General features: G+C 40.8%; 1 protein-coding gene across 5 annotated transcripts; it reads right to left on the bottom strand.

Annotated features, from left to right (window-relative positions):
* Positions 1 to 1,125: 1,125 nt before the first annotated feature.
* ttll4 (tubulin tyrosine ligase-like family, member 4) lies at positions 1,126 to 27,183 on the bottom strand. 5 transcript variants are annotated; one of them, XM_065472047.1, is made up of 22 exons: positions 27,085 to 27,183; positions 24,979 to 26,048; positions 20,669 to 20,858; positions 20,396 to 20,587; positions 17,266 to 17,416; positions 17,117 to 17,187; positions 16,918 to 16,972; positions 13,412 to 13,530; positions 8,659 to 8,769; positions 8,095 to 8,171; positions 7,814 to 8,008; positions 7,034 to 7,116; positions 6,809 to 6,937; positions 6,597 to 6,719; positions 6,116 to 6,214; positions 5,499 to 5,633; positions 5,276 to 5,413; positions 5,090 to 5,186; positions 4,600 to 4,810; positions 3,453 to 3,520; positions 3,293 to 3,363; positions 1,126 to 3,172 (listed from the first exon to the last, which is right to left on the bottom strand). In XM_065472047.1, exons 2-22 carry the CDS (start codon positions 25,507 to 25,509, stop codon positions 3,019 to 3,021), a joined length of 3,000 nt encoding a protein of 999 aa, XP_065328119.1. In that variant the 5' UTR covers positions 25,510 to 26,048; positions 27,085 to 27,183; the 3' UTR covers positions 1,126 to 3,018. The 5 variants fall into 5 exon arrangements, with proteins under 5 accessions (XP_065328119.1, XP_065328120.1, XP_063353044.1 ...); XM_065472048.1 differs by lacking the exon at positions 20,396 to 20,587; XM_063496974.1 differs by having other exon boundaries at positions 20,396 to 20,858.
* Positions 27,184 to 27,212: the final 29 nt, after the last annotated feature.

Raw genomic sequence — 27,212 nt, forward strand, 5'->3', positions numbered from 1 at the left:
CGCAGTTACTGTCCCTCCATTTAGAAAGGCAGAGGCGTCACGGTGTGATTATTTTACTGTAGTTGTTTTTTTTCCCTGTGTAATAATATTCAACATTGCTATCAATACATTTTTCAAAAAATGCCTCTCTGTGCAAAATGGGTTCAAAAACATAAACAGCTGTGGGATACTGTTTGTCCGTGATTTGGAGAGCCCAGCACTGCTCCCGATGCAGGGAAAAGCAATTCTGCAGGGGAGACCTACCTCGGCACTTGTGCAGGTGAAACCAAAGGTCAGATATGCTTCACCATATTTTCTAGTCTTTGGCTTAGAATGAAGTTGGTTTGGAAACATATTCAGCGATGCTTCATCTCCTGATTTGCGTTTTTGTGGGAGCCCCATGCTAGCAGTGTCCAAACGTTGTTTTTTTTCTTCTCCTTTTCATACCGCGCCCCTGCTGCAATGGCTCTGCGCCCCCCCAAGGGGGCGTGCCCCACACTTTGGGAAGGTCTGCTATAGGAGGACACCTACTCTGTATCTGTTTAAGTATAAGAGCCTTTGTTTAGGTGGACCGTTGGACTCCTGGCACCAGCTTTGGGGAGTCGTTCACAGGGTCACATCTTGACCACACACACACACACACACACAAGGTACTCTTTGTTCACATGTATGCCTATGTAAGACGTCATATGTTAATGAACTTATGCATAGTCATGAAACTGCAATAAAGAGCAGTGTTATGAGGGAGCAGACGAGAGCAACTGGGGTCAAGCGAAGGAACGGCGCTCTCACAGGTCTCGCCCTCGTGCACGAGTAACACAAAGAACTTTGGTGACTTGCGTCTTGCTTTTGCTGTTGTAGTAGAATTGTCTCGTTCCAGCAGTGAGTCTGTGCCAGACAGACCCATCACCCCCACTAATGGAGGCGCCCAATCTAGAATTGGTCTCACTCATTTCCACAATAAAAGACTAGCACCACAAAACTGCTAGTTCCAAACTACCGAAATTATGTTCACCTTAATTTCTATCTCGTGGAACTTTTTTTTTTAAACAAACACCAGAAAACATTTGTTTGTTAGATCTGCTGAATGCACGCTGCTTCTCAAAAGGCACCATGTGAAAAAGAAGCTAGTATTTATAAGCAGCCCAACTCTCTTTAATTTAATATTCATCAGAGTAAGTGACAAAAAAAAGGGAAAAACCCAAACCAACACCTCTTACCTGTACTGACCGATTTTACACAATGCCTGGTTGGGGCAAAGAAATACCCCAAACTTTATGACTTTTCTTTCAGATTTGTTGTTATTGTCATTGTCACGCTGTGCTCAGGACTTAGAGCACGTCATATACTAATCTGGAAGGTCGATCCTTCCAGTCTGCACGCCAAAGTATCCTTGGACAAGATACCGAACCACAAGTTGCTCCTGATGTGTCCAGAGTGTCAGTCTTAGATACAAAGCCCTTAGGAATAGAAACAAGTATTTGCATGAATGTAGGTGTAACAGTGCTTTGAGTGTTCAAGCAGAGTAGAAAAGCACTATATAAGAACCAGTCAGTTCATTCTGTGTCTGTCAGAAATTCATATTGTGGTTTCAAATAATGCAGTAAAGTGCTCCCTTTGAGCCAAAACTCTTTAAGCTGCTTGATCACACATAATAAAAAGCATTAACCGTCTGGCTGTGGGGCTCTTTGTTCGTTTGGATCTCCCGAGGCAGCAAAGAGACACGGCAGCCGTTTTTTGACTTGAACTTTCACCTGCTTCTTAAATGTAAGAAAATGCACTTTGGGCATATTTGTCTTCTCTCTCCTGCCAACATCAATTTGTTCATCTGCCAACCAGCGGAGGATGTCTCCCAAGTACAGTTCAAGAATCAAACACGTCTCCTTTAAAGTTCCTGCTATGACTAAGAGAACTGAAAATAATTATGCAGTAGTGACAAACATCTGGCAGCAACAACACTGTTACAATAGCGTTGCTTGTGATATTTTTCAGTTTTAACAGAAGATGTACCAAAACATTTTTAGCAGTTTATTCTTGAATCAAAATCACCTTAAAACAACATCAGCAGCGAAGCGGTCAAAAGTCTGGCTGTACTTCACAGCAAAAGATGCAAACTCAGCAGCCTGCAACAAGTGCTTTAAGGTGATACTGTGCAAAGGAGGTAACACCTCGAATCTGATGAAACACCTGGCGACGCATAGCATTTCTTAAAAGCCGAGAAATGCAAGACCTCACACCTCACACATCTACTGCGGGTGTGGTAAATCTCCATTAGCGAGTTAGCACGGATCGCCCCATGCGTGGGGCTGGACGGTGCTTATCATTTTGCAGAAAAAAAGAGACTGCTAAAAATAAAAACATAAGTTTGTGTTCTCCATTCTTTAAGCACCGGTTCGAGCACCGTTTAAGCACCGGCACCGTTTCAAAAGTACCGATTTGGCACCGGTATCGGATAAAACCTAAACGATACCCATCCCTACCTATTACCTAAATTCTGGTGCTTTACTTGCACTTGGCAGCCTCCATGAAATACTATGTGTAAAGGACAGTCCGTTTTACAAGTTCAAGTCAAACTGCTCAAATTTTAATACCACCAATTTGCACATCATAGGCCATTTAGTAAATATTTGATCATCAAGCAAGACCCTGTAAGTCACTATCATCAGAACAAGATTCTGTCAAACACCCAGTAACACCTTCACCCAGAGAAACCCCCAAAGTTAGCAGTGACACAAACAGCTCCCAGTCCCACACAGATGTTCAAGGCTCACAATGTCTTTTTAAAAACCAACAGTCAGATTTAAAGACACAAGAATTACAGTGCTGTGCCATTACTCATCACCTCACCTTCGAGACGCTTAACAAATGATATATTACTAATTTTTAGTTTAAAACGAGACAAAATAGGGGGTTAAACCCTAAAAATCCACTCCCTCCAACAGAGTTTGTTTGCTGTTTCTTGTGATTGGTGAGGGCTAAATGACAGCACTGGTCAGAGGATGGGAAGAAACAGACCCTGAGCTTTCAGTGTATTCTGGGTTAGGAAATCAGATCATCAGAGTTAGGCCAACTGCTGGGACAGCAGGCTGTGGGTGAGGCCGGGCTGAGGCACTGCTGGTGATCCAGGCACTGCTGGTGATCCTCGTCGGTACTGCCGTTACGTTGAGACCAGAGCTGATGGCTGACCACCACCCTGAAGGGCAACACAGGAGAGGGCAGCAGAGTTCACTTAGAGATCAGTGTGCAATAAATCCACATCCTTTATTACTCTAACTTCCATATGATAGGTGTATTACTGGAATAAACCTTATACCTGGCTCTGGAAGGGCTAACCACGTCCTGTCTGTTGTGTTCAAACCTGGAGCTGGAGCTGTACTTACACCACTACAAAGACAGACTGATTTCAGCATTTTAAAGGAGCCACTTTCTCTTCTAGTTTTATTTTTTCTTTTCATTGTTCTGCAGTTTCTCACCATGTGAGCAGGGTCACTGGTTCCCAGATGGACTCCTTGCTGGCAGAGTGGTCTCAGTAGGCTGATACCTGCACATAAGACAAAGCAAACCTGAGCTGCAGTTTCACTGTTTTCCCTTCCCTCTGTCTCTGTGGCCACACGCCAAAGTCACAGCAACCCAGCTGAATACATGTAACAGTGAAGTTGCACATGGACCAGCAGAAGATGAACAAAGCATACTACAAGGTTAGCGCCCCCTAGCCCACTGGAGTAACAGCTTAAAATAAATAAATCAGAAATAACAGATAACAATCATGAGTCGCATGAGCTGCAATAATTTTTCTATATGTTTATTTGATGTTATTATTAGTTTATTTTGCCAGAATGGTTTTTACCACCATACACACTATGGTTGGGTGATATGTAAAAATTTTCCAACCAACAATCATCAGTCCAATAACCGATGATAGGCGATATATGTGCAGACCATTTGATGGGCGGAGCAATGCAATCATGCACAGACTGATTTGCGTGTTTAGGTCTAGCAGGACAAGCACAGAGATGAGTCCACTGTCAGAGGCCATAAGAAGATCATTTGTAACCTTCACTAAAGCCCTTTCTGCTCTGTGTTGGTACAGGGCATTGAAGATGATAACAGTGGGTGAATTATATCCTTAAACTTAGTTACAGCACTTTAGAAAGACATCTACTGTGGGATATAGATTCATTTAAACCAACATAATCATCCTGCTATTACCAGGTTTCTGTAAGGTTCATCAACTATTAACTCATGACCTGATGTTTAATAATCCACATTTCACTGATTTACTCTTTGGTGCAGATGTGGATACCGGATTGTTCTATCTGTGGGGTGTTTTATGCTGAAACAGTTTACTGATTTATGGTTGTTTCTTTGGTGGCCTGGAAGTAGACACAGTCTCTGAGGGGTGGGCGTTTTCTCCCAAATATCTATAATGCCTGCATCATTTTTGGACATCACTCAGCTAAACATATCAATCCTGTTCCAAATGGGGGAGGGGATCAGAGAACACTACAGAATCTGACAGTGTTTTGACAAAGTTACAGTTATCCTGAACTGCAAAACCTAAAAAAAAGGTAATGTCAGTCAGGTGACCGTTATCTTATTTCAAAACAGCAGTGCACATACATTTCGCCCTGTTGTTCCAGTACTTCTGCTCCCACTCATCCAGTAAGATGTTGAGGTATCTTGGACACTCAAAGAAGTGAAGGTAGCGAGATGATGATGGTGATGGGAAAACGCGCTCAAACTCTCCTCGACGGTTCAGCTCATCTTCACTCTCTGCCAGAACTCGGATTTCCTCTGGAGTCAAAACATCCAACACTGTTGGCATTAAGTCCTGATAGAGAGAATGAAATGCACAAGGTCATAACTGCTTCTTTGTTTTATTGCTAATAATGAAACCAGTGCTTGACTCCGTTTCCACCACAAGCAACCAATTAATAAATAATAAAACCAAAAAACCTTAACATGTAGCTGTATGCACTTACGCTTACTGTTAAACTTTAGTCTATTAAAGTCACTGTGTAAACCTGTTTAATCATCTCACTCAGCAAACACTACATATCATTAGTGTTTTACTTCCCTTCTGTGTGTGTGTGTGTGTGTGTGTGTGTACCCGGTTAGCTTCACCCTGTTTCAGATAAAAGGCTCTTTTGACCTTCTCATCAGCAGACAGATCCACTTTGGTCCTCTCTCCATTCCCTGCACACAAACTACAAACAAAAAAGTGCGCACACGTTCATGACGAGGTCATTTCTGAGGCTGCAGCTAAAAACCCAGAGGGGTAGTGTCTTATTTTTACCTGCTGGTGGAGCTGGATGCACTGCTGCAGGGGGTAACCACATCTTCTCTTGACGGAATACGAAAGCCAGCCAAGTTCAGGAGATCTTTGATCATCTGACCCTTTATGGAAACATCTAGCCCCGTGTTGGAGTGAAGGCTGGATCAGAGTTACAGATGTAGTTAAAGGTAACGTTTTTGTTTTTTTTAAAGAAATGTGTTATTTTAATGTGGGCGTTCGTTACCTAGGCGATATGTTCACTTCCAGAATCCAGGGTTTGAGATTCTCGTCCAGCAGGATGTCGAAGCCAAACAGCTCGTGGCAGCTGTAAGGTGTCCGAACGTGCAACTTCATCAGGCTGTTAACATACGGCTCTGACCTGGCCACGACACGGGAGGGAGGAAGCTGATTTCAGCATCTTAATCATTATCCTAATGCACAGTTTTATCTTCAGAAAACACATACAGGGGTTTTTTCTTTTAACAACCTTTTTGGCTTTAAAGGTGCAGCACGTTTGTGAGGTTAGCACCTTTTAGAGCATTTTTGAGGACATGTTCCTCAGTGGAAAGATATCACAATTTCTGCATTGAAATACCCAATCTAAAGAAATATCACAGAGGCACAGGCTATAAATAAAAACAAAGATTCAAATCAAATACCAATATTTACTCTAGATAGGTACTCAGCTGTGAAGCAATTAAAACTGGGAAAAGAACTTAGACCTTTGAGCTAGAACACAAACGATGGGTGGGAATCTGTCTGCGAGTCTGTGAGTAGTTTATGGATGTAGATGGTTTTAGCTAAAAGATATAATAAAAACAAACTGGTCTCTGCAGCCAGTCACTGAGCAGGCAAACTTACGCTATGATAGTTTTGATCACGATGTCTTTAATCTTCTCCCATATCAGGGTGGTATTGACTCCCTTTGACCCAAGGTACTGCCACAAGGCCTTCAAAGCCCTGAAAACACAAAGTAATATCCTCCCAATTCATACATACAGAAACAGCAAAGACATTCTACACTACACTGGACTATTGTATTTCCTTATCAGGTTATACTAAAAGCTCCTTGATAAGCTGTCCACTGGTCCAAAACGCTACAGCCAGAGAACGGACGAGGAGTAGAAACGGGCTCATTCCAAGGAAAACTCTTGCAAAACAAGCTTAACAACATGGTGTATGCTGTGCAGTGAGGAACGCTCAGACCTCTACATTCCATAAAAGCATGGAACAGCATAGAAAAGCCGCCTCAACAGGACAAAACTCAGCCGTACATCTGTGTCTATAGGTCAAAAGGTCACATTCTCTACAATTCACGCTTCAGCTCGATTCTCTGTGTTACCATTTGTGCCCCTGGCAGGCCTTGTAATCACTGTTGGTCTGGTACTCAGAGTTCTTCTTGTTGACACTGTAGTTGGTCAGATGCATGAACTTATTACCCAGAGTCTTCATGGAAGACGAATACCTAGAGGCATGGAGGGGTGATCACTGAATCTCATTCATATGCATTCCATGTGAATTTAAGTGGCACGATCAACGTGGTGGAAAACTCACTTGCAGCTAGCAAATCGAACCAGTCCATCTGAGAACATATAGACTCTGAGTGGGTTGTAAGATGTCACATAGACGTAGAGCCGCAAGTCAAACTTGTTCCCACTGATGAGGTAGGGCTTATCTAGATACCTGCAAACATCCAGTTAGAGCATGTTAATGCACCAACATTGAGTTACTTAGGCTGCTGAGCTCTAAACTATTAAAGGATTACTCTGGGCTACTCACTTCTGAACAAGTAGAGGTCTTTTACGAGGCATCTGACTCCATTTGTGGATAACCTGAATGCCTATTCCTCTGGCTGATGCGGGCTATTGAAGAAAAAGAAAGAAAGGAAACAAGTAATAACAATAAACTAAAACATAAATAAAACATATTTTACTCGATTCATATATAAATCATGTGTAATATGTGAAGGTGGATCCACACAGTGGTTTTACCCAGACTACAGGCAAGCCTCTGTGTTAACAGTGCCAACACACAGAGCTATACAATGACACTTTATGTTTTTTCCATAGTTCAACCTGTTTATAATCTATAACATAACATTTTTAATTATCTTAAGAAAATAAAGCTAATGTGCGTCAGACAGATGTATTGTTTGTCTGTGGCACATGTTTGTTGCCCCGTAGGTGTTTGTGACTTTAATAAACCAGTATACTGGTTTGTTTATCCAGAGAAAAGCTGCTTCCATCTCCACAACAACAAACCATCTCAGCTGTAATGGGAAGTTCATCTGAATTGTTGTTTCCACAAAGACAGTGAAAGCCTGCTGCTGTCTTATTTCTGTTATTAGATTACTCGCTCCGTCTGAGCAGCTAGTTTCCTTTAGTCGATGAAATGAACTGGTGGCTTCTGCATTCATGTGTACTGTGTATGTTTTTTATGCTAATATCGCTGCTAAGTAAATCTGGCAGATAGTGTGCTGTCTGTCTATTACAATGGGTGCTCACAGACTTGCCTGCAGATCTTTGGTACATAAAATTACACTCTCTGAACTGAACATACAGGTTTGATGATCCATTTTTGTTTGGCGCCCCCTTCCTCCCAGGCTTTGCGGAGCAGCTTGATGTCTTGAGGAAGAACAAAGGTCTGGGGGAAAAAATTGAACTCTTGTTTGCCGAAGCGGACTTGCATCTTGGATAGGTTCCTCCACAGCCGGTCCTTTCTCCCAATTTGGAATGTTCCTGGAAAATGGTTCAGCTGGGACACACAAATACACAGAAGTACAGTAAAAATCTGGACTTTCTCAGCGTACTATCAAGAGTAGTCCATGTGCAGGTGCTGACCTTCTGGTGTTCTCCAAGAGCTTTGAAGCCAGGAGACTTCATGTGGTGTCCCCAGCAGCCCAGCCAGTCATGGCTTTCTATGTGAAAACACATGTTTATCAACCAGGGTCAGGAGTTACCTTTTTATCTTAGCCTTTAAATATTAGACTGAAATTCTTCACCATCTAATGTTTGTATTGCCCACAATCATAAATATACACTTTAATGAGGCATTTAGCTGGTCTGGTTTAAAGTGACATCTGAAATTGAACCAGACACACAATCAATGCAAAATATTCAATTTAATTTAAATTAAATATATAGCACCAAGAACAGCTCCAGCAACAAGCTTTATATTGTAAGGTAAAGACCCCACAATAATACAAAGATATCAGAGAAAACCTCAACAATCATATGACCCCTATGAGCAAGCACGTTGGCGACAGTGGGAAGGAAAAACGCCGTTTTAACTGTACACAAATCATTTAAGAAAAAAGTAATCTTGTACTAACACAGCTAATCCCAGAGAAAGAACCAATTTTAGCAATATCTGTGTGTAACATGTAACAACATGTAACAACTTACTCTTTGTGACTCTGAAGTGTGATCTGGCGATGGTTTGCTTGACAATATTAGGAGTTACAGTGCTCATCTTCCATTTTAACAGTCGCCTTTGCTCTGCAGGAAGCAGCTCCACTGCAAAGAACACACCGATTCATTCTTTTAATGGGTAACACATGCTATAAAATACAATATCCAGAGTTGTACACAGTGAAGAAGCGACAATATTAACGTCTGTGAAGGTTCTCAGTCATCCAGGTCATCGTAGTCAAAGGAGTTTGCAAAGAAAAGCGTCTGGACGGAACACACACACGTAAAGGAAGCAGTCAAAACATGTGGTTGCATCTTAAGGATAAAGGTCATTCTTCCGAGGATGCCAATGTTCACATTTTGGACAGAGAGGACAGATGGTTTGAAAGAGGAGTGAAAGAGGCCATCTATGTCCACTGTGAGCGACCATCTTTGAACAGAGGCGGTGGTTTACGACACCAACTGTCTGCCATCTATAATCCAGTTTTGAGTTCCCTCCCCAGACGCCTTAATGCCCACTCACATCCTGGGCCATCTGACCTCAGGAATTCACATGACAGGGTGGGGCCAGGTTTCACAATGAGCTCACCCGAAACCCTGGCTGATTAGGTCCCACACCCGCTTTCACACCTTGACTCATGTGATTAGAGGATCACCAGGGGGTCCTTTGTCCCTCTTTGGGGGGATACTCCCACTGGGTTTAAATCTGGGAGTCTCGGCCATTTGACCTTAGAACTGAAGAAGCTTCTCGGATGAGAGGTGAAACGTCTTCAAGCAACTTAAAGAAGTCCAGACGCTTTTCTTTCCGACAATATTAACATAATAATCAACATGTGTTGGGGTAGCGTTCAGGTAGCTGCTCTGCTCTGTGTTGGTACAGGGCATTGAAGATGATAACAGTGGGTGGATTATATTCTTAAACTTAGTTACAGTGATTTCAGAAAGACATCTACTGTGATAAAGTCTATTCCCCACTGCTGTGTAATCAATTATTGTAAATGTTATCAGGAAATGATCAGACAGGAGAGGGTTTTCACTGTTAAGAGGGTACAGAGGCAGGAGAGTGTGCTCTGTGTTCTGAGAGGAACAGGAAGTGCTACTCTACTGCAGAGAGAGCTAAAACTAAGTGAGAGAGCCACTCAAAGGATTGTTCTCTGACTGGGTTATCCTCATTATCTGAGGGTGGGCTCTACAGAAGTATGCTGGAGTTTTCTGGGCACATACAATGGTCTACATACTGTGATAGACCGGAAATCTACAGATCACTGAATATTACTCTTGTAACAATGCACCACGTTTGATTGATGAGTAAACCTCTTCCTCTGTCATGGGTTTTATCTTACTCCGTAGCATTAATGTAGGCTCTGAAGTAGGGCTGCCACGATTACTTGACTAGTCACGATCGTCGACGACTAATTTAACAGTCAACGCGTCGTTTGAAGCTTTGTGAGATCTTGAAAGACACAGGAATAAGTAGCAGGATTTAAGAGTGTAATAAGGGACTGAAACAGAAGGTGGCAGCACTGCATGTACAAGGATGCCAGCTGCCGTTAAACGTCTTCTGTCCAAATTCAGGGGCCGCATCCTCCTGAGGCCGCATTTGAAGGCCGATTACGGTGACGCGGCAAAGCCTGTCCAAATTCATAGACTCCGACAAATGCAGCTGTCAAATGTGTCCTCCTTTTCCCCAGATTTGAAGGATGGGTTGGGTGTATCCTTCGTGGTCCACCATATCCCAGAATTCATAGCACGGCCCAGCCAATCCCAGTTTCCAGCAATGGCAGCAGCTGCTTAGTTTTAATATCACTCTTATTACTCTTTCTGGGTCACAAAATAAACTTTAAAGATATTTTCAGGTGATAATGTCGCTGTGTAAACTTCAAATATCTGCTCGGTTCATCAAGACATCACATATTTCCAAAAGTGCTCCAAAGTTTTCAGAGACGTCTGTTACCCACCAGCTCGATAGCCGACAGGAAGGTCAAGGGTCACTCGAGCCCGCGAGAACAGCGGACTCCCGGCACATCGTTTTCAAACCCCCGCGGTCTTTGGCTACTCAGGTTAAACATGATATATAAGTCTCTTAGATAACTTAAAAATGTTATTGTTTGGCTTTTTTCAGTATTTTATTTGTTCCTGAGTAAATCGGTTTGGCTGAGATTAAAGTTATAGTTTTTACACAGCTGAATAAACGTCAAACAGAAAACTGATTAAACAGAAGTGTGAGATGCTCGAGAATTTACTCCTGTGTCCTGTTATATTTTAGATAGCAAGGAGCAGACGGCTGAGTTTATTAAACTCCACCGAGACAATCTGCAAATCTGCAAACTATCATCTTGTCTTTATTTTTAGTTGGCACATACCTGAAACACTTTAAGCTGTAAGCTAATGATAGTTATATAAGAGCAGATGCTGCTGGTGCAATAAGCTGTACGTTTTACGTCCAATGGATTCATGATCTGATTAGTCGACTATCAAAATAATCGTTTGTGGCAGCCCTACTCTGAAGACAGTGTAGCCTGCTGGTGTTATGCACTTGTCTGGAGTGCTCTGTTCCACATACACACTGTTTTTTCCAACCATAACATAAAGACTTGTGGTATCGAGAGTCACACTAACCAGCAACCTACAAGTATTGGAGAAACTAATGCAGATCTTTCAAAGTTTCTTTCTTGGCAATACTGGTTGGTTTCTGGTAGTGTTGCATGGCTGTAGGTATGAATGACAGACAGCATATTTCAGGTGGTGTGTGAATTTGGGTGGCTTGTCTGTGTCCCTCTTACTGTAACAGGAAGTTGTAAAAAAGTTTGATGGACTGTAAAGGCTGGAGCATGGTTGGTCCTCCAGCACACAGCCAGCTTTGCAGACCGATCTCCACGTGTTGTAGCAGTTTACGGTCACCAGGGGACAGAGTCACTAACAACATGTCTGTGGGCTTCTCCTGCTCGTGCTGATGTTGGTCCTTCAGACACACGTTATGACAAACAAAGCGCTGAACAGTGCAGCCACACTTTCCTTCTCATCCTGCTTTCTAAGCTCCTTTTCTGTTCCAGGCCTGAATTCACCCATCAGCATCTGACCTATGCACAGTGCCATCCAAAGCTATGTGCTGCTGGTTTTTATGAGAACTGCATGCAAGTACGACTGCGTAGGTGTCCCTCACTCTGTGCAGGTGACAGCTGCTCAAACCACTGATGTTCCCTGTTTGTCAGCTGACACAGAAGGTTAGCATCTGTCGAGGGCTCAGGTGTGCATTCTGTACAGGTGTGTGGATGTTAACATGACAGAAAAGCAAGCTGCTTCAGCTGCTTCAGCTCTCACTGCTAACATGACTCCAAAGGCTGATCTGATGTTGTGTGTATGCCATGTTAAACACAGCATAAAGTGCCCAGGGCTCGCAAAATTTCAAAATCCCTGGTAGCCCTTCGGGCAGGGACTCTTCAGTTTTTGGTAGCCCAAAATAAATTTAAGTAGCCCGAATAAAAAAGGGAGCAATTTTTTTAATGTTTTGTTTCCTGTTTTGTTTCCGTTACAATATTATACTTTAATGTATAATATTGTAACGGAAACAAAACATTAATCAAAAAATTGTTGAAACACAAATTACAATATTGTATAAAAATTACAATCATCAACTCAAATACTTGGTTGTAATTGAACAGAAATTTCTATGAACTTGTAAGAACTGTACAACAGGAATCAGTCTGTGTCAGATCCTGAATTTGAAATTTCCACTGAAATCACAGGTAAGAGGCAAGTGGAACCAAGATCTAGGCCATTTGCTTTTTGAAGTTTGCAAAGACTGCTAAATTTTGCCAGTGGTAGTTCACTCTTTGCAACATAGTAGGCTGTTCTAAACAGATTTATCAGGTTGATTTTTAGTATGTTATTTGCAGACTGAGCAATAATCCATTTCTTGCATTTCTCATGGGTTCTAATGGGGGCCTTTCTTAAAATTACTGGTCCCAGTAACAAAGGCACTTGTCGACTCAGAAATCGAGGGAAACCAACAACACACCCGGCAGAACATTATGTTATTTACACGGGTGCACATAAGTGGTCCGCATGTGCGCATTCGCTGTCAAAATAAAAGACGCGCACCAGATAAGAAGTTGCAACGCGCGTTTTTATTTATTTTTTTTATTTTTCCTTCCTATGATAGCCCAACGGGCAGGGATAGATTCTGGAAGCCCGACTGGAAAAATCGCTAGACGTCGGGCTAGCGATTTTGCGAGCCCTGGTGCCACAAATTTGATTATTGAAAAAATGTAATTAAGGTCTTCAAATAGGTCTTAAAAAACAAACAATATAAATAAATATTAAACTTAAGCTTTTTTGACTACTTTTTGATTAGCTAACAAGTCACAAATTAGACCGATTCAGTGTGAATTCAGTCGTAAATTAACCAGAAGTGCAAATCTTCCAGGTAAGAGCAAACATTTTTTAGACAAACAAGTATTGTAAATATCTGCAACGCAGTAACTGTGGAGTCTAAAAATACTTCTTAAACATATCTAGAGGATTTAGCTATTTTCCATGCTGCTTTAGCCCCGGGCAGTGACTGTAGCTGTGGAACCAAACGTTTGGTGACCCAAAAGGAAAAAAGCCAAAAACGAGATAATGTGGACGTGTTGTAAAGATATAAATGAAGAAGTTACAGGGCCTTATAAGTTGCAGAGTTATATAAATAACTGAAGATCAATGATCTGTGATAGTAAACTTATTATATTACAGTTACAACTCTGACCTTTCTCATTGGCGGTGCTGAAATAGAGGGTCGGAGGGATACGGGGAAACAAACTGGGAACTAGTGCTGGTTGCTCTTCTGGACTGTCTCCTGGTCCCAACGACATTGGCTCCTCGACGCTGACAGAAAGACAAAGTAATGAACATCATCCCAATGCCCACAGCTCATGGTTAGAGTTACGTTTGCCAACTTCTAACTACGAGACACTGGCATCTGGTTCACCGTTGTAATGTCAAGTCTCCTCTGCTCATAGAGAGCAAGCAAGTACACCATCTCATAGGACAGTATTTCAAAGGTGGTTCAAAATAGGGCTGTGCGATATGACCAAAATCTCATATCCCGATATAAGACATTTATCGTCCGATAACGATATAAATCACAAAAATTTAACATTTTCTGTAAATTCTGTGAATCTCGAGCAGCTCGACTTGCGTGAAGTGTTTCCAGCTGGGCGTCGTGTACCTGGAGTCCAGTGTTTTAACCGATGCATGAAACAATACATTTTTATACATAAGTTGTAACGGCCGCCGTTTTCTTTGTGAGTATTTATTACACGGCGTGCTGCGGGGAAAAGCCTGTTCTAACGTTTGAGTCTAAGGTTTATTTTTAGCACCTGACGGCTCTTTTTTGCTTCTCATCCGTAAACTCTCTGCATACTCTTTCACGTGATTCAGTTTATTTTGAAAAGTCTCAACAGGATCTTGAGCTTTATTGTGAAAGGTTTATGTGGAAAATAAACAAGCGGACACGCGATGGTTTTACCGTCGTTGTTGCTAACGACAACGCATAAAAACAGGCTCTTGTCCGTCCGTAGTGTGGTTATATTAAATATAAGAGAAAGAGAGAACTTTAACAAATGATTATAGCCACTACAGTGACCATCAAAACCATGAAAAAATATTGCCGTAAACAGTTTATTTTGCGACACCATGAAACAAACGATAGACGTTTTTATATCGTCATCCGATATATATCGTTATATCGAACAGCCCTAGTTCAAAATGACATGTTAAATGATATACAGTCAACCTGAGCAGACAAACATGCCAAAACACTCACATGACCGTCATAGGAAGCAGAGATCTTCTTCCAGTGATGACAGGTAAGCTTGACGGGATTTGTGACATACAGGAGCTTTAGCTTTCAGGGAGGGGTGTTATTCTATTTAGAGTGCCAGTCTATTTAGATGAACACAAACCAATCAGCTGGATGGGTTAAAAGGAAAAATGTGACAATAGCAGTCCTGATCCAGAGTGGTTTTACAGAGAATCAGTTCCTAGTCTTTGGTAGGCAGTTCTACTGTTCACGCCATAACAGAGGATAACAATATGATGCACAATGCTGCAGACCTTTCCACCACTCTCCAGCTGTCTGCCCCTTTGAACAATACAGTGAGAGAAACTGAAAGAGTTCACAAGCTCTGATGGACAGACGGACATTTGACACTATTTTAGGAGACCAATCAGAAAGCACCAGGTCCTGAAAGGAACGTTCAAATCTTTAAAAGTTTCTGATGAAAATTAAAGTGGTTAAAGTGCTTTATAAATAAAGCTGGTATGGTATGGAAAATGGTAAAAAAGCTAGCTAAAGGTCAGAGTAAAAGTACAGGTTACTGAAGTACTGGAACTGCTGTAATTGTGGTGGTATACAGTCTCATATGTATCCCAAATAACTGCTGTGGCAGAGCAGCATAACATGGGAAGGAGGTGCTGGATCTACAGCCACTAATGTTGCGAGTCTTAGTAAATCAATAACAGCCAGCCGCAGGAAAAAGTTGAGAAATACTTTGGAATTAACAGGATTTCTGCAACAACCCGTCTGGAATCTGCTCTCGTCTTCTCTACTTCAGGTATTCCAGTTAGGAGAGGAGGTTGGAGACAATTTCTTTAGACTATCACAGTAATATAGTTACTTTCCACTGTGTTCATGTTAATCATAAACTAGAAATTCCCCTCAAATGACTAAAACATTGATATTTTAATACGAAAATCAATTCTAGAACATGAATATCTGTTATCAGAAGGATTGATATTTCAGTATTTTCAGATATTCTGGACACAACTGCTGGACATTACTGATTCAGTTACACGGTGATGAAGGACGGCTTTAAGCAGACGAAAAATCATTTCTACCTGGGATTATTCCAATTCAGTTTAATTTTATAAATGACAAAATTGTGTCAGCAGATGAGGAGATGAAAGCAATCATTACTGTTGATAAACTAGTATTAAATAAATTATTACTTAAAGTTTCTCGGGAAAAACTTGCGTAGACTGTTTTGGTGCTTAAATTTTATTTATGTCATTGAATCGGTTTTACTTTTATTTTTTTGCATACCTGTCACACTTCATGTTTTAGATCATCAAACAAATTGTAATATTAGACAAAGATAACCCAAGTAAATAAAAAGTGCTAATTGGATTTAAGTACACACTTTGACTGCAAAACCATTATTGTGATGGATTTATTTATTTTCTTCAGTGATTCAGAGAGCTGGTGTTTTGGATCATTATCCTCCTACGTAAGGACACTGGATGCCAGTGTTACGGCTGGCTCACAAGGAGGATTACAACACCTGTTTACTCTGATAAATGCTGATAAACACGCTACCAAAAAGTGCAGAGATCAAGCACAAAGGCTGGGTAGCAAAAGTGAGCAGAATTCATGGTTTCATCAATTACTGCAAGACCTCCAGGTCCTGAAGCAGCAGAGCAGCCCCACACCATCACATTACCACAACTATATCTGACTGTTGGTATGATGATGTTCTTATGAGATGGATGTAATGAAGAATGCAAACTTGTCAGTCCACAGAATATTTTCCCAAAACTCAAGATGTGCTTTGGCAAACACAAGACGAGCCTTCGTGTTCTTTTTGACACCACTGAACTGCTACGTCTATAGCAGCGGTCCCCAACCTTTTTTGCGCCACGGACCGCTTTATGCCCAACAATATTTTCACGGATCGGTCTTTAAGGTGTCGCGGATAAATACAACAAAATATTTATTTATTTTAAGATTTATTCATAACACACGTGAAAAGACCCAGGAAAACCGAGTTAACGATAAAAACGATAACAAAATAACGCTGAAAACCGATAAAAACCCTGAAAACCATACATTTCACACCCGAGCCTCAACTCTCGCGGCCCGGTACCAAACGACTCACGGACCGGTACCGGTCCGAGGCCCGGGGGTTGGGGACCGCTGGTCTACAGTATTGTACCACAATGCTGCTGCCATGCTTGTGGCAACAGATTCACATTTTGAGTGAGCGCACACTAAAAAAGGATGTGGCTGCTGAAGAATGTGTTTAGGTTAGGTTTTAAATATCGCTTAAGCAAATATGCCTGTGCAGCATGTTTGGGTGTTTTTTGTTGTTTTTTTACTTTTAGTTCCCTTTTAATTGACAAAGAACCATATTTGGAATTGGAAGAATATTTGTTCTATGAAGGTCACAGTAAATAAACCAATGATGGTGTGTGTATGGTTACTGCATGTCTTACCTGGCGGGGAAAGTGATGCACCCTCCGGATGAAGTGCCAGTGATGGATGAGCTGTCTGACTCAACAACAAATAACAATGTTCTCATCAGTACTATATTATTACATAATTATACAAAATGTCATATAATATCATCAACAGAAAACTGACCAGTTGATTAATTACAGCACAAGTATGATAGAGTTTATTTAAACGCCTCACCGTCATCACTGCAGGCGAGCTCATCAGCCAGCTCCTCTTCTTCTACACCCACCTGTGCAGCATGCTCTGGGCTGAGCAAAATCAAGTGTAATTACTCAAGGAAAGATGTGAAGGAGGGAAACCTGAAATGTAATGTAGCTGATTCTCACCCAGGGGGAGGGGGAGTCTCTTCAAGCAGGGATTCCTGTGTCGGTGAAGGAGAGGAAGGGGATGGAAAGAAATCTGATGTGGAGGCTGGCTGTCCCTGTCTTGTGAGGTGAATGGCTGAAATCTGATTGGTCATTGAGCCCACCAAGGCTCCTGCAGGACAGGAGGAAACATCTGCATGTGAACTACAGTTATGTAGGACTGTGCTACATAACTACACAGTACTGTGAATACAAAACTGGGGCTCATACCAAATCAAGAAATGTGTATACCATTAAAAATCTTTAAATTAAAAGAAAAACAGACAAACAAATGAATAAATAAATAAAAAGGCCTTTGTTTCAATAAGGATATTAAAGGATATTCAATTCTTGAGAATGAAAATATATCTAAAGAATCATAATCCTGGGTATGGCTGACCGAGTATGTGTTTTTAAAAATTTGTGACTTTTTTTTGCAACATTTTAAACAAAGAACAGTGGGTGGAAACATATTAACCCAGTGGTTCCCAGACTTTTTTTTGCTAGGCCCCCCTTTATTTTACAAGAAAAATCTTTGCCCCCCCTAACCTCTCCAAAATGTCAGGAGTAGTTAGTCATTACAACAAGTGTTTGTGAACTAAAAATCAAGAATGTGGGATTCTGTTTGTCCGTGATTTGAAGAGCCCAGTGCGTGCTCCCGACGCAGGGAAAACCAATTCTGCAGGGGAGACCTACCTTGGCACTTGTGCAGGTGAAGCCAAAAGGAAGATATGCTTCACCATATTTTCTAGTCTTTGGCTTAGAATGAAGTGCGGGCCCCACACTTTATGGAACCTCTGTATTAACCAAAGACAGCCTGTGTAAAACACGACCTATGCTGCTGTATTGACTTGTATAAGGTTCCCAGACACAGAGTTAAAAGTCCAACATTTTTGCTTGGGCTTCCCAAAGGTTGATTCTGTTCATCTGGACGTAGCATCAGTGGGAGAAACGAGTTGTCACTCATCCAGGTGACTTCTTCAGTCTCAGCTGACTGCAGGTTTCCAACCTTATAAACAGTACATCTGCACAATGACTAAAACTAGCCCACTGATGAACAATGGGCGCAGAATTTACAGAAAATGTTAAATTTTTGTGATTTATATCGTTATCGGGACGATAGATGTCTTATATCGGGATATGAGATTTTGGTCATATCGCACAGCCCTAGTCCAGATTGGGTCTATTGTAGTGCTGGGCGATATGACGATATATATCGTGTGGACGATAGAAAAGTGTCTATCGTGCCATTTGTCTTCTATCGTTTCTAACCCTAAATTTATAAATTATTACATAAAATTTATCATTAACCCTTTACAACCGGTCGGAGCAGGCACACTCCGTTTTGCCTAACTATTTTTAAATCCCTGTAGAACTGGAACCACGTAAGGTAGCGCAATAATTTTTTTTTGCATATGAAACCGTAGGAGTTGTACTTACTTTCTTATGCCATTAGCTTGCCCTAGGTCACGGTTTCCTTCCACATATAGCTTTGCAAAAATTGCATAAAAAGCGCTTCCAGCAACAAAAACATTATATTCCAGACTTGCAGTAACAAAAACAATATTCCAGAAACAGGCTTTGCCGATCCGATCAGCTGTTCATAACACTTCCTACGTTGGAATATAAGTCAGCGCAAACTATCGCATGTCCGCCATTACCTGTCCGAAACCGGAAGTGATGTCATTTTTGCGGAAAATGTAGTTTTTAAAAGTCATGTTTGACTTTATGCTTTTCTGTATCGTTTCTGGGATGCTTAGAACTCAAATGACACTGTTGGAAATAGTTTATTTTGATGCATTATAATATTTATTTTCATTTTTCCTGTAGTATATAAAAATTAGTGTATCTCAAAAATAAAACTATGAAGACACTCAAAATAAATTTCTTGTGGTTGGAAACTATTTTGTGCAACTTTTTTGTATTTACAGTTTTGAGGGATAAGCCTCTTAAATTTCTCTAACTAGAAATATATGTAAAAAAACAAAACAAAAACGATTTTCATTTTTTTTTGTAGTTTATTGCACTTTTTTGCAATTTATGTAGTTACTATGGACTTAATGCATACATATTATTAAAATTTGGGCTATAACGGTTGTATTGATGTATAGCAACTTGAAATGCTCCCACAAATGGCACTACAGCATGTAAAATGTAAAGATAAGCTCTGGCGGACTTGGTTCTATGGTAGGTCTTAAAGGGTTAAATAGCCTGTGGCAAATAGGCTAATAAAGAGAAAATAAAGTATAAAAAAATGATAACTCTTGTGGTTTTGCGACATGGTGCTGCTTTACGTGCACCCGGATTTGCGACATGCTTTACGGTAACTCAAAACAAAGACTGCACCCTCTCCACTCGCTGTTTACAGACTAAATACTTTCCAGATGACCACAGGTCAGGTGGTATATCGTGATATATATCGTTATCGTGATATAAAATAATTCATATCGTGATAAATATTTTTTCCATATCGCCCAGCACTAGTCTATTGCAGTTGCTATGCTGATTGCTGCATCAACAGGGTAACAACAGCCTTAGTAGTGTGACGATTTTGCAACCAATGCCAACTCCATATCTCCACAGTCTGAGGTCCAAACCATCCTCAATCCGCATCATTTCCTTGCTTCACGTTTTTACTTCATGGGGAAAGAGAACGCCTTCTCAGATGACATATTTTGTCATATCTCGAGTCTGAACGCGCAAACATAAGATCTGCCTCAATAGCAAACAAGCACCCACAAATCTTCTCCTTTCCCAGTGTGGCCAGTCTCATTCATAAAACACAATTAGGCCAAACGGCGATATCCATCTCGTCTGACCTAGTCAGGATGGTATGACGGTGGCTCCCACAAACCGGTTCATATGAGTGTTCAATGGATTAATTTTAAGTTTATGAAAATCAGTCAGTTAGCTGGAAGATGCAGTTAATTGATCTCACCATCAATCCATTTAGGAGTACAATATTCTTTGCTGTTCTATTCATAAAACTCAAAAAACAACTGTACCTTTAAATTAGCTTGTTATCCATATTCATATCTATACCCAGACAATCTCCACTTCCTGGGTTCCTTTAGTATGGGTGTAGTACAAGCAAACAAAAAGTTCTGATTACCTGCAGCAGCGTCTGGTGGAGGTGGCTTTTCTGAGTCACTGGCACATTTCAAAGGTGGCGTGGGACTGTTTGGAAAGGAACTGATACTTTTGCATGTGGGCTGGGTTCTTCCCAGCAGACTACACGGGATCTGCTTGGTTAGATCTAGTGATGCTCTTTTTTGGGACTTGGTGATTGTAGTTGCTCCCAAAACTGTGAGAGGAACACCTTTCACAAGGAGCTGACAGTCAAAAGAAATGTCAAACAAAGTTGTGCTGCTGTTGTGTGTCTGACCGTATTTTGCTGCTGGTGGGATTGAATAACTCCTCTGTGTAGGTTTTGCTTCTCCTCTTGTGCTTCTCATCTCTGCTTTTGTGCTGTCGAGGCTGGAAGCATCCTTCTCCACAGCTGGCCCCTGATGCTGACAAAGACTAAGGCACATATCAGGCACTGGTGGCAAAGAGAAACAGTCTGCAGCCTCACACTACGGAGAAAACAAAACAAAACAATATCAGACAGACTTGCATAAAGCTTACCTATAATTATAGGTATATTTCTGAAGATGGCTAAATTACGGTTTTGCCTATAATAAAATATTTGCTTTCACTGATCCCTAATACACCCCTTACAATGATTGGTTTAAATCACTAGACTTAAACATGTCAAACATTTTTATGGAAAAACAAACCATGAAAATAGTTTTCAAACTCTTTAAAAGACAAACCATGATGGTTGTTGTGGCTGCACCTACAACAAGCACTGTGTGGAAAAGTAGAAATAAAAGTTGGCTTTCGTGAGTTCCAGCATTAAGCATCATAACAGCTTTAAAAGTCTAAAATCTGGAACATGTTATTCACAATAGAAATTTTGTTTTATTCCAAGAACATATCAAATAATGGAATTATTGATTCCTTAAATTTCATTAGTTGAAGTGTGCCACATATTAAATCCCAGTTTTTAAATCTTTGTAATTATTATTACATCTGCATTTAATTATTATCGTACGAGTTATTGCTCACTACTGATGACTCAACTTCACTTCCAGCTGCAAAATGGGAGTGAGTTCTCTCCATCAACCCACATCAAAATTTTTGTATACAAAATATATTTAAATACCTTCAAAATCACTAAAAGACCCAACATACAACTTGTACAACACACAACTCTCCACAGAATACAATGTACAGGACAAAGCATGTTCCAAATGGGCTTTACCCACAAACATGCAGCCATTGCACAGGAAACTCTGCTGATAACCATATCCAAGTTTTACAGTGGTATACGGCTGTTCAGAGGTTCTGTCAGAGGACATGTGAACACCTGTCCAAATGGTTTATTTGCTGTATTCCACTCTGACAAAGTTCAACTTCTGCTCTTTATAAGTGTTTATCTGGTAATATTGTCTGAGTGGCCACACCCGTCACTCAGGAGAATACTGCAGCGGCTTCCTGCAGATCAATGGCGAGTATAAATACAAGTGTCGATGGGACGAGGCTGCGGCGGTGAGTGAAGTGACCATTCCGGCGGTTTATTGGTTCCTTTAATCTACAGGGTTTAATATGATGTCGGCCCACTCTTTGCAGCTATAACACCGTCAACTCTTCTGGGAAGGCTGGGAAGGTTTACGAGTTCATAGGAAATTTTGACCATTCTAGCAGTGCAGTATTTGTTAGGTCAGACACAGAAGCTGGCTATATTACAGATATTTCTTATATTTTGTAACTTAGTAATATATTGTATTATTTAGTTAGTTCAGTTTGTTACTGTTCTAAATGTCTTTGTCTTATTTTTAGAGAAACTGTAACCAAATCATTTCCTTAGAGATTAATAAAGTGTTCTGATTCCTATTGGATGAGGAGGCCTGGCTCGCAGTATCTGCTCCAATTAGGATGTCTGTAGCAATTGACTCTAGGGCCTGACGATATGAGGAAAATCTAACATTGAGATATGTTTAAATAACCTCCAAAAACAAATGTTACATTTAACCATATAGTGCCTAAAATTGCACTGGTAAACTCATTGAAATCTACCATCCCATATTCATTACAAAAATCAGAATGAACTGAAATGCTTTATCTTAACCACACAAGAGGTTTTTTTCACAAACGACAATACTGTCACAGTATCTCTGTGGTCAGCACTAGACCTTTACCAAACAAACAATCAGAGCAATAGTTTTATGGCATGTTTTGCAAATTATCACATTTTGTTCGACATCCTCATTGTGAAATCCAAACGACATAAAGTCTCATTCCCTCGAGTTTCCATCTGAAACTCCAGCTGTTGTCAAATTTTCTCCTATCTGGTAGTGTATAAATACATATGCTCAACACAGTGTGACAGGTAGAAAATTTTCCAGTTGGGAGGGGGGGATTAATGATGCATTCGCAGGGTGTGAGAGAAAAATAACTCACAGTGAATCCGGTCTTTAAGCCTTACATCATCAGCTGTTTCCAGGTCCAAACTTCACTTCAGGTCCCAAAGTCAAACGAACACTGCGACATCACTGAGAGTTACAAACTGTCTAAATTCTTTCATCTTTAATAAAATGATCAGTGTTGCTGCTTTACCAGGTGTAACTATTAAGTTTAACATCCAGGCATCAATGAAAACAGGATTTATGAAGTTTAACAGAGTTAGAAGTTAGCAGGAAGTTAGCTCGCTAGGTTCCACCTAAACATGATATAACATGTTCTGACTGAGAGATTTCTGAAAGATTAAAATGTACCTATTACTTTCAACAGAAAACTAAACAGCAGTGACGTTTGTAGGGTTACTGAAGTTGGGCTAGCTGGTATATAATGATGTGCTATGTGATCGCTAGCGACACAGCTATGTTAGCATAGCATAAACACAGTGAAGCTGGAGGATGAACTCTAATTTTTTTCCACGCGATAAAAGTTAACGTGAGGGTTCCTGATGGTTAGAGACAAATGTAGTCGCATGGCAGGATGCTGTAAACGGACCAAACTTCAGTCAGGAGAACAACTGAGATAATCGATCCACAATACCAGGTTAGTCATTAATATAATGCTGCATGGGCTGGGCTGGAGTTACATCGTAAGGTTTAAAAACTGAGCTTTAAAATGAACAGTGGTAATAAAAACTCAGAGGCCGACAGTGATCACTGACTGTTTTTAGGGGCTTGTTCAGATTAAATAGAACAAGATACTCATATATCCTTAATAAATGGCTTAATAAACGCAGAATAGTTTGGACCCGGCAGCAGGATTCATCACGTCATCACATAAAGACCGGATTAGGTGCAGACAGCTTAAATATTTCCATGGCAACTTACCCTCGATTGCTACGATAAAGCCATTTTAACCATCGTACGTGGAAAAACTCGCAGTATACCGAGTATATTCCACCCCTAACTGACTCTGCAGAAAGTTGGTGACTCCTGCACACTATGCACCTCAGCACCTGCTGACCCCGCTCTGTGATTCTACGTGGCTTACCACTTTGTGGCTGAGTTGCTGTCATTCCCTGGCGTTTGCACTTTGCTATAATACCACTAACAGTTGACTGTGGAATATTTAGTTTCAAGGAAATTTCATGGCTGGACACAGGTGGCAACCTATCACTGTACCACACTGGAATTCACTGAGAGCAAGCCAATCTTTGACAAGAAGCACTCTGCATGCCCGGGCTCTCGATTTTATACACCTGTGGCAATGGCAGTGATCGAAACACCTGAATTCAATGATTTGGATGGATGAGTGATTACTTTTGGCAATATATTGTCTGTGACTTGCCTCCGGGGCAGCTTGGCAGCTTCATCAAACCAGCACCCACTCACATGTATTTTTTACTGGATTTAGGAGAATACAACAGTTGTTGGACGATGTAATTACACACTAATTAATGTATATTAATGAGACACTAAAAACTATTTATTTAGTTTTTAGTGCACTGCAAGGACTAAAAACTAAATATCTGACAAACTTTAAGCAAAACGATTTTTTGGTTATGCTTAAGCTAGCAGGTACATCCTGTTGAAAACAAATCTCCCTTGTTCTTAAAACCCCCCAAAATTGTGTTTATCACACCAGAACAAGTTACAAACACAATATACTCCCCACTCCAACCTAGCCATTTAGCTGCAACCATCTTTCCCACTGTGTGAGTCAATGTTTTTCAATACAGACAAAGATTATTTGGTGGCCCAGGTGCACGTCCAGACTGCAAGGACTAAAGAAATTAAGCTTAAATCCAGCCATTAAACATTCTTATGCCCGGTACTTCTACCAACTGAATGGAAAATATACTGGAATGAATCAACATGTGGGCTAAGTATTGGCTCATATTGGCCCTGCCAAGTCAGAAAGCATATGTGCAAATAACACAATTAGTAATGCCATATCATATTTTCACTGGTAAAGACCTAAAGAGTTTTAAAACAGGTCTGTTATTTATGTATGTATATATATTATAATAAAGATATCTTACACAGGAAGGAAATCAAAGCAAAAATACAAAAGGAACAGGAAAAAATATAAAGGTAGCTGTAGACTACACAGTCATTTAAACAATGGCATGAGCAATTGGTTGCAACCCAAAAAATTCCTAGAAATGATCATCAGTGTTGGAAAAGCACTCACCGTCAGCTTCTTGGTGTGCTGGGAAGCCTGCTTCCCTATAATCAACAGATCTTGATGAGACACTGTCCCCAGTCCCATAAGTGCATCACCTGTGGCGGCCTGATGACTCTCCACTGCTGAAATGTTTGCAGACTGAGAGCTCTCAAGCGATGTAGATTTTGGCATGGTATCTGGCAGCTGGACATTAAGGCCAACCTGGTTTTCCATCTTGGGCACAGAGGACGAGTTACTGGCCTCTGTAAGGCTGCAGCCAGTCTGCTTCAGCCCTGGTACCAGCAGTTTGTTTGGGGTTAGAATTCCATCTGATACAGCAGTGAAGGTGCCATCGCCTTTTTCACAAACAGCAACCACTGGTGACTTGGCTTGGTCATTTTTCCTGGATAGCTCAAAGGAGACATAACTATAAGGCACTTTTGTGGCTCTAACTGTCTTGGCTTGTGCACTTACAGAGGTTGTGGTGTTGGGATGATCTACACTAGAACAAGCCACAAGCTTCCCTCCACCCCACGGGGAGGACTGGTTGGTTGGCATGGTAAAATCCAGCGACGTCGTCCTTATTTCTAAAGGCTGGTTTTGTGGCAGAGTTTTGAATGATCACAGTAAACAATTTAACAGTTGAGAAACCCTAATAAATGAATGGCTGAAAGCTCCTCCTCCTCTTGCTGACCCAAAGTTGATGATTTTCAAGGTCAACTCCAACTAAACAGATAACCAGTTCTTGATAAAGCCAGACCAACAGTAACCACTACTGCCATGGCAAATGTCTGGGCCTCTCATCTGGGATGGTGGTAAGCAGGAAAACATTGACTTGTGGTTTTGTGGCAGGTTTAGATATTTTCAGGTGTGAAGTATACGTGGCTAATTCAAGCTGAATCTTAAGTCTCTGGTTCATTAGGAGGAAGGTGTTTTTCCGTCATTTTCTCATATACTGCTGGGGGAAGAAATGTGGCTGCACCAGATTGTTCACACTAAGGTATCAGGACTTGACAGGAGAATGGGATGCCCTACAGCCATCATATCATCCTCAGTCACTTTACAGGAAATGAAACTGTCCACTCTCAGCCCTAATACTGTAAGCACAAGAGAAAAAAGCACAGTCAATTATTATTAATTATTCTGAAAATCCTTTCATATTATAATCACTTAGTATTTGCACATATTCAAGCAATTTTACTGCAGTAGGGACATATGATGTCACAGGCAATCCCGAGTTTTGATCTTTTTTGTATACACAGTGGAGAAAATCCAAATTTTTGTCACTGGAAAACTGGGTTGTGAAAGTTGCTTAAATTACAGAACAAGTTTCAGATTGGCATTAAACTACTTAGAAATATTGTGTCTTTATGGCTTAATCTTTAAAGAATAGCATTGGGTGACTGGAAGAATATATCTGTGTTGGTGGTTAACTCAATTAATTGCAGTTGTTTTTGTTTTGGGGGTTTTCTTTCCCCAGATTTTCTGTCAGATTGTGTTCCAATTATATGTTATATTTGAGAGACAGCCGTTGAACACATAGCCCAGCCACAATGGGGGCAGATTTTTGCATTCCTTATGCATTTTTAATTTTGGATGCCTTTATGTAACGTATACTACGGCTAACATGCTTCAGGTAATATTAAGGGCATATAGAACACTGTGGCGATGTCCTATAGATCAGTAAGCCCGAACGAGGGGAGTTGGCTAGCTTGAAGTAAACTATAACGTCCCATATTCACGGCTATCGCTGCTGACTTTTGTCATAGTGACGACTGTCAGAGAAAGCGTGGAGAATTCACGTGTGAGCTGACATGCCGCTTCAGTTTAGCTTCACATTAGCCCTACTTATAAGTCTAGTTTGATTACGTTAAGTGATAAAATGGTGTTAGATCACGCGTAACTGAGTTTCCATAGGAACAATGCACCCACCCTGTGGGGTAGCGATACATAAAGCCAGTTTAACTAACCTACCTTCAGTTTACCGCTACAATGTTCACTTCGCGTTAGCTTAGCAACCCAGACCGATTCAATTAAACTGCCAAACTGTCGTCATGTGCTCTAAGAACTGCCCGGAGGATAAAATACTTTTATGAACTCATAGGAATCTTGTTATTCTATGTTCGTACCTACTTTGTCTCATGTAATGACTAAAGCTGGTGTTCCTAGTCGAACGATAGGATGCTTGTTTTCGAGTTTCTAATGTTGCACCGCTGAGCTTAAAAATCCAAATGATACACCAGCATGACCCAAGATCGTCT

This window comes from Pelmatolapia mariae, linkage group LG16_19, assembly GCF_036321145.2.
Source record: "Pelmatolapia mariae isolate MD_Pm_ZW linkage group LG16_19, Pm_UMD_F_2, whole genome shotgun sequence".
NCBI classification, from domain to species: domain Eukaryota; kingdom Metazoa; phylum Chordata; class Actinopteri; order Cichliformes; family Cichlidae; genus Pelmatolapia; species Pelmatolapia mariae.

What these genes read in the sequence shown, in the direction of transcription:
- ttll4 (XM_063496974.1), bottom strand. Translation starts at nt 25,509, where the DNA reads ATGCCAACCAACCAGTCCTCCCCGTGGGGTGGAGGGAAGCTTGTGGCT. An exon ending in AGCACACCAAGAAGCTGACG is followed by an intron (nt 20,859 to 24,978) that starts GTGAGTGCTTTT and finishes TTTTCTCCGTAG; the next exon opens with TGTGAGGCTGCAGACTGTTT. An exon ending in AACAGGGTGAAGCTAACCGG is followed by an intron (nt 4,811 to 5,089) that starts GTACACACACAC and finishes TCTCTCTATCAG; the next exon opens with GACTTAATGCCAACAGTGTT.